This window comes from Molossus molossus, unplaced genomic scaffold (genome assembly GCF_014108415.1).
Source record: "Molossus molossus isolate mMolMol1 unplaced genomic scaffold, mMolMol1.p scaffold_m16_p_13, whole genome shotgun sequence".
In the NCBI taxonomy this organism is placed as follows: Eukaryota; Metazoa; Chordata; class Mammalia; order Chiroptera; family Molossidae; genus Molossus; species Molossus molossus.
This window is the reverse complement of record NW_023425348.1, coordinates 47486904-47495164: the sequence shown is the minus strand read 5'-3', so window position 1 is coordinate 47495164 and position 8261 is coordinate 47486904. Positions and strand designations below refer to the sequence as shown.

The 8261-nt window shown below is 43.9% G+C and overlaps 1 protein-coding gene across 1 annotated transcript; it reads left to right on the top strand.

Moving 5' to 3' along the window:
• The first annotated feature begins 450 nt into the window (after window positions 1–450).
• LOC118627501 (olfactory receptor 52K1-like) lies at window positions 451–1455 on the top strand. Its single transcript, XM_036257679.1, has one exon. The coding sequence runs from the start codon at window positions 451–453 to the stop codon at window positions 1453–1455; it is 1005 nt and encodes a 334-aa protein (XP_036113572.1).
• Window positions 1456–8261: the final 6806 nt, after the last annotated feature.

Sequence of the window (8261 nt, the reverse complement as noted above, 5' to 3'; positions counted from 1 at the left end):
TTCAGTGACAAGATTGATACAAATTTCTTGGAAATCTACTTGGCACTCTCAAAAATGTTCATATCATTTGACCTAACAATTCTACATCCAAAATCTACCCTGAGGGAGTTATTTGAAACACAGGCAAAGGTTTGTTGAAAGATACATTTCTCATTAAAATATGACACTTAGCCCTGGCCGGTTTGGCTTAGCGGTTGGAGCGTCGGCCTGCGGACCAGAGAGTCCTGGGTTCGGTTCCCACTAGGGGCACATACCAAAAAAGTAAATAAAAAAAATAATAATTAAAATATATATATATCACTTAACTTCTCATTTTTTCCCTAAGAATATTGGAGACTCATGGAGATCAAAGCCTGGTAAGGCTGGGGCAGGCCCTGGTAGGGACTAAGATACAAAAACCAGGCTCCTGCCCCTCTTGTCTTCCCAGAGCCATCCTGCTCCCCAGGGAAGATGTCAGCTTGGAGCAAAAGCAGCTCCAACTTGTCCTACACCAGCTTCCTCCTAGTGGGCTTCCCGGGGCTGCAGGAAACCCGCGCATTCCTGGTGCTCCCCTTCCTCAGTCTCTACCTGATGATTGTCTCTGCCAATGCCCTGGTCATCCACACTGTGGTGGCCCAACGGAGCCTGCACCAGCCCATGTACCAGCTCATCGCCCTGCTCCTGGCTGTCAACATCTGTGCCACCACCACCGTGGTGCCCCCCATGCTGTTCAGCTTCTCCACCCGCTTCAACCGCATCTCCCTAGCTCACTGTCTGGTCCAGATGTTCTGCATCTACTTCCTCATTGCCTTTGACTGCAGCATCCTCCTGGTCATGGCCCTGGATCGCTATGTTGCCATCTGCAACCCACTCCGCTACCCTGAGATAGTGACAGGCCGGTTGCTGGCTGGCCTGGTGGGGGTGGCAGTTGTCAGGAGTATAGGCATTGTTTCTCCAGTGGTGGGGCTGGCCTCCCGGGTTCACTTCTGTCGCTCAGATAAGATCCACCACTTTGCCTGTGAGCACATGGCCCTGATGAGGCTCTCCTGTGGGGACATCTCCCTAAACAAGACTGTGGGGCTTACTCTTCGCATCTTCAACAGAGTCCTGGACATGCTGCTACTTGGAGTCTCCTACTCTCGCATCATCTATGCCGCATTTCGAATTTCATCAGGCAGAGCACGTTCCAAGGCCCTGAATACCTGTGGCTCCCATCTGCTGGTCATCTTTACCGTCTACTCCTCTACCATGTCCTCATCCATCGTCTACCGTGTGGCCCGCACTGCCTCCCAGGATGTACACAACTTGCTCAGCGCCTTCTACTTGCTGCTCCCATGTCTGGTCAACCCCATCATCTACGGGGCCAGGACCAAGGAAATCAGGCAGCACCTGGGAATTCTGTTCCAAAGGGCAAAGCTGCAGGTCTCTGCTGAAAAGCCCCAGTCCCTGCCCTCACATAGGGAGCTTCCTGCCTGATTCTCTAGAAGCTATGGGTCCTATAATCACTCTCACTGTCAAGTAGGTAAATGGGCAGGTGAGTCCTCCCTGCATTTTGGCTTTGACTATCTGTCTTCATCTTCGAGAGTCTTTTAGCCATTTTCTGAAAAACATCTACTCAGTTGAGTAACCAACTACAAAGTCAGCTTCTGCCTCCAGCTTCTACATTTTCTCCTCTTCTTTCCACATGTGGCTTTCATCGATACATTCACCCCCATTCATTCATCAGATATTTATTGTACAAACATTATGCTAACCCCATGATTGCAAAGAAAGGAAAAAAATTTGATCTCTCACCTGAAGGAGGTCCCAGTCTAGCAAGCTGTAAAGACGTGTATTGTCTTTATAATAATAGCTTTATGTACAAAATTCTGTGAGAACATTGAGGAGGGACAATCACTAACAGAAGGTGAATTTGAGTTGTGCTTAAAGGATAAGATAAAGTTTTTGCTGGAGAGGACGGAGATAGAAGAAAAGGCATTCTAGGCCAAAGGAACAGAATGGGCAAGTGATACAGAAATGGGCACCAGGAGTGGGGTGCTATATAATCTAAAATATGCAGCATTGGCTTTGAGATTGATCTTGTCACCCAGCCTGTCTTCAGCAAAGAATCCTGTTAGGTTAGTTCAGCCAGATCCTGTTATCCCTGATGTTTTCTCTTAGTAATTTTTCATCCATTGACCCCTACCCTGCTCCCTGGTTATAGATTCCCTCTTGCTCATGCTGTATTTGGAGTTGCGCCCAGTTCTATACTGAGGTCTCTTTTCCCTTATTGCAACAGTACTGAATTAAATTTGTTTTTACCACTTTAACTACTGTCCAGCTGTAGCTTTTCTTTCATAGTATCTCCACTTGTGTCCTTGCAGCTCTGCTGTAACCAGGAGAACATGCTTGGGCTAGCCTGCTGGAGGAACAAAAGATAAATTTAGCAGAGCTGAGCTGCCCCAGCCATCCCACAAATGCTAACTAGATAAACTGATAACCAGCTAGTCCTTCAATGTGTGAGCAAGCCCAAGAGAAGTCAGCAGAGCCACCTAGTTAACCACCCGAATGTGTGAACAACAAATGCAAACTGAGTTTCTGTGACTGTTTGCTATGCAGCAATTTTGTGACAAGAGGCAACTGACAAAATGACTAAACAATGGTTCATACATAGTATGTCTACAATAAAAGTTTTCTTCCTTTATCACATTGCTTTAATATATATTGGATACATGTCTTTTTAACTGCTTAATGATGAGTTCTTAAGGGTAGAAGCTGTATTTTAAAGATATCAGAGCAAGGTAGTGAGAAAACATTATTCTTTTAATAGGAAAGTCATTGTTTGAGCAAGAACATTGACAAGTGCTTGGAGGTAGATGTGAACAGTGAGCGCACAGGGTCCATTCCAATGAATACCACTCTTCAGTAAAAGAATCAGGGATTCATGGGGAAATGGCTGATTCTAGGGCTGAAGTATGAAAAATACAAGATGATCCTGGATTACCTCACAGAGCCACAAAGTAAGGAAGTGCTCAAAGTGATGGGGACGTGTCAAAAGGACAGCAGGGGTTTCTAGTAGCCAAGTCAGGGGCAATTTGAGCAACAAAGTAAAGATAATAGTAGATGATAACCTTTAGAATATGAATCCCAAAATCTATACTGATTTATATATATAGATGATAGATAGATAGATAGATAGATAGATAGATAGATAGATAGATAGAAACTCTTCCTTACATTCAAATTCCAACTAATAAATGTAGAAGGAATAATAGAGGTAGAAAATTGCCATTTGTCAAACATCACAGTAATAAACATTTCAAGCCAGAATGATTGATGTATGCTAAAATTAGTGGGAAAAAATATGATGAGAGCCCTGGCCGGTGTTGCTCAGTGGTTAGAGCATCTGCCCATGCACTAAAGGACCATGGGTTCGATTCCCAGTCAAGGGCACATACCTAGGTCGCAGGTTCGATCCCCTGCCCCAGTCGGCATGCAGGAGGTAGCCAATCAGTGTGTCTCTCTCACATCGCTGTTTTTCTCTCTCTGCCCCTCCCTCCCTTTCACGCTCTCTAAAAATCAATGGAAAAAATATAGTCAGGTGAGGATTAACAACAACACAACGATATGATGCGAAACAAGATATACATAGAGTCTCAGAGTATTCCCTTCACAACTGAGAAACATGGAGGTCTCCTAAGCAAATGATAGACAACATCCCCAGCACTAAGTGATATGGTGCATCCAATGACATGATGTACTGAGAAGGGCACAATATCACATCTCAGAAACCTGCATAACCTGAACTTAAGAGGAAACAGGAAACCAACCTACAATGAGGGGTGCTGGACAAGACAACTTGAGGGTACTCTTCCAAAGTGTTATGGTCCTGAAAGACAGGAAAAGCTGAAGTTCTACACTAAAGGAGGGAAACATGAAAACGAGATGCAAACATGCAGTCCTGGATTGGATCCTGGGTCAGAAAGGGGACGTTGAACATTTGTCAGAAATTGGACATCTGTAAATTACCCAATAGTAATGTGTCAATATTGATTTGCTGGTTTTGATCATGGCACTGTGGTTATGTAAGATGCTAACCTTGGTGAATCTGCGTGTAGGGTCCACAGGAATTTTTTGTGCTGTGGTTGCAATATTTTTTAAGTCTGAAATCCTTTCAAAATTAAAGGTTAAAAAAAATGTTAAGAGTAGGTGGAACTATTCTCTTTGCAAAATGGGGGAAATGTCCAATTACTAGCAAGATGGACGACGAGAAAGAGGAAAGGGCAAAAGTGTGCATATTTTACAGTGTGGCCCCTTCTGCCCTCTACACCCCCTCAGGGAAGGCTAAGGGAATCACAAAGCCACCCAGAAACCTAAAGCAGCCAACCTGAGAGCAAAGACAAGGGGAATGTGATGTACTGAGCCAGAGGAACTTGCTGAAATGGTGGTGAGGGCTCTGTATTATCTCACCTCAGCAGAGGCTGTGCATAACATACTACATGGTGTGCATTACATTTGGGAACTAGTTATTGGAAATATTAAAGAAAGACACATCTTGATGTTCAAGTCCAAACTGTAAAGCTTTTACAAGATAATAAAGACATATATCTTCATGACATTGGGATAATGAGCCTTTTTAAAGAGAACACAAGAAGCACTAATCTTTCTATAAAGGAAAGGAAAAATAATGTTATAAATTTGACTAAATAAAGGGAAAAGGTGATCCATTTGGTTATATTAAAGGTCAGAACATTTGGTAAAGTCGAGCTGCTGCTGCACTTGCAGAGCCATCAGAGAGGAAGCCTTCTTGTAATTTGTATAAAGTTACCCTGTGTATTAGACACAGCTCCAACCAAAAACACCATAAGCCCTGACCAGTTTGGCTCAGCCGTCAGAGTGTCGGTGTGTGGACTGAAGGGTTGTGATTTCGATTCCAGTCAAGGGCATGTACCTGGGTTGCAGGTTCGATTCCCGGCTCAGGTCAAGGTTATGTGGGAGGCAACCAACTGATGTGTCTCTCTCACATGAATGTTTCTCTCCTCTCTTTCCCTCCCTTCTTTCCACTCTATCTAATATATCCTCAGGTGAGGAGTAACAACAACAACAACAAAAAAGACACCATAAGAGAGTAAAAAGGCAAGCTAAGATTTGGGGAGAATATTTGCAATAAATTTAACCAACAAAGAACTATTATCCAGAATATATAAAAAATAACTACAAATCAGTAAGAAAGACAAACAACTTAATAAAACAGGCAAAAGACTTAAACAGTCATTTAAAAAAATAAGCATATGGAAAGGTATTTGAGCTCTAGCTTCTCACATACGAATGTTCAGGTTGTGCACTGTACAACCTCACAACACCTATCATGTAACAGATTTTTTTTCAAAATTATTTTTCTTTATTAATTTTAGAGAGAGAGGAAGGGAGAGGGAAAGAGAGATAGAGACATTGATGAGAGAGAACATCGATTGGCTGCCTCCTACATGCCCCCCACTGGGGATCGGGCCCACAACCTGGGCATGTGCCCTGGCCAGGAATCGAACCAGTGACCTCTTGGTGCATGGGTTGATGCTCAACCACTGAGCCACACTGGCCAGGTGTGTAGATTTGACAATGAAAACTGTCACATATGAGGAGGAGCAGACTGATACAGCCACTTTGTTAATCCTCACCTGAGGATATTTTTCTATTGATTATTTTTTAGATAGAGTGGAAGGGAGGAAGGGGGGGAGAGAGAGAGAATGAAAGAGAGAAACAATGTAACATCAACTGGTTACCTCCCACATGACCCAGATGGGAGCCAAGGATCAAACCCGCAAACCTACGTACCTGCCCTTGACCAGGAATTGATCCTCAGACCCTTGGGTCCTCAGGCCGACACTCTAACTGCTGAGGCACACTGGCCAGGGCTGGTACAACCACTTAGGAAGACAATTTGCCATCATCTAATAATAATGAAGATATGCACCCTCTTTGACCCCACAAATCTCCTCAGGTACATGGGCATCAAAATACATGTACAAGGATATTCACAGTCGCATTATTCCTAACTATGAAAAACTGGAAACATAAAGGTTGTTCAGCAATAAAATGTATAAATTACAGTACATTTATACATTGGAATGCTATCAAAAGAAAAATAAACCACAATCACATACAACATGAATACATTTTGCAAACATAATATTGACTTTATTTCTTACTGTTTTCAAATCTCTTTAGGATATAATGGACTGTATAAAGCCCAAATCTATACAATGTATTGTGGGTTTTATAATTTATGTAAAACTTAAACATCTGACAACAATAAAACAAACACTAGGAGAGGGAAAATGAAAGAATCCTGTTGTAAGGATCACATACTCTTGATGACAGTGACATATTAATTAAAAGTAGACTTAAAAGTTAAAGATCCATACTATAAATCCTGAAGCAACCACTAAAATGACAGAGGCACAATTAATAAGCCATCAAAAAAGGTGACATGAAATCATAAAAAATATTCAATCCAAAAAATTCAGAAAATGTAAAAAAGAACAGTTTTATTGGTCCTGCTGTTTCCAAATCCCTGAGGAGCCGGCCCCCATCTCTGCAGGTCTGGGCTGTTCCAGCAGAGTTCACACTGAAGTCACCTACTGCCAGAGCTCCCGAGCCACCCAGACCGGGGAAGTAAACACCTCACCAATCTCAGCGTGTGGAGGGCACTCACGTATGCACACAGACACACAGACACAACCCCTAAATCAGGTCTGTATCTTGACCACTGGGCTCTCCCACTGTCACCTAAGTGCCCTTCTTGACTTTGAGTGGTCCGAGTGCCCACATAACCCCCAAATTGCAGGAGTCCCTTCACCTCTGCTGAGCCCCAGATCATCCTAGTCAATAATACCCAGCTTGTTAGTGTTCCTGGGATAGAACCTGACCTGAACCCTGACTTGCTCTGAGTCTTAAATGGCTCATCTGTGAAATGGAGGAAATCTCTCAGCAGATGTGACTGCTCTGTGAGAAATACCAAGAGACGTAGAAATAAAAGCTACTACACTGTCACTTCCACCCAGCCTCTCCCTGGGGTCCTCCCTAAGTACTTCGGGGTTTCTCATTGTTCCCTTCCCTGGAGCAACAATCTATTTATCCATCCCTCCCCTTCAGCCTCACAGCTCAGAGCCTTGGAGCTGGGCACTGACCTCAGGCCTTACCGAGGTGAAACCAAAGCCACAGCAGGCTACAACCTAACAGGACGCCTCTACAGGCTGCCATGGTGAGGTTGGGGTCGAAGGGAGGGTGAGAAGATAGAGTTTATAGGGGATTTGGAGGCAGGTGAACCTGGGATTGGAACTGAACTTCTCCTTTTACATTGACAAACCTAAGTTCACATTCCAGCTCTACTATTTAACACCTATGACACTTGAAAAAAATTAGTAAACTTCTCTAAACCTTAGTGTCCTCATCTATGCACTGGGAAGGGTTAATAAATAGCATTCATCTATTAGGATTTCTGTATTAAAGATACTAGATGAGCCCTGGCCAGTTTGGCTCAGCGGTTAAAGCGTTGGCCTGCGGTCCAGAGAGACCCAGGTTGGGTTCCCGCTAAGGGCATGTACCTCGGTTGCAGTTTGTCCACAGCCCTGATTGGGTTGTGTGGGTGGCAGCCACTCGATGTGTCCCTTTCACGTCGATGTTTCTCTCTCTCTCTCTCTCTCTCAGTCCCTCCCACTCTATCTGAACAAAAAATGGAAAAGTGTCCTCGGGTGAGGATAAAAAAAAAAAGATACTAGATGAGCCCTGGCCAGTTTGGCTCAGTGGTTAGAACGTTGGCCCTCAGAGAGTCCTGGGTTCGGTTCCCGCTAAGGGCACGTACCTCGGTTGCATTGTCCCCGGTCCCAGTTGGGGTCGTGTGGGTGACAACCAGTTGATGTGTCTCTCTCATGTACATGTTTCTCTCTCTCTCCGCCCCCCTCCCTCCTGCTCTATCTGAAGATAAATACAAAAATGTCCTCAGGTGAGGATAAGAAATAAATATACTAGATGAAAAGCCCCTTGGAACCATGCTTAGCATGTAGTATGTACTCAATAAATGCAAACTCTTAATATTGTTGCTGAGACTAAGAATGTTTGGAGCCTGTCCAGTGCTGCCTCGTGTGTGGGGTGTGAGGAGGAAGCTATGGTATAGATGGAAGAGCCCTAGAAAAACTTGATTTGAGACCTGGCTCTTCTTGCTAGGTGAGACTGAGCAAATCGTTTGGAATCTCTGAGCCTTATAGGGTTAGTTCTTTATTCATTCATTTGTTCGTTCCTTCATT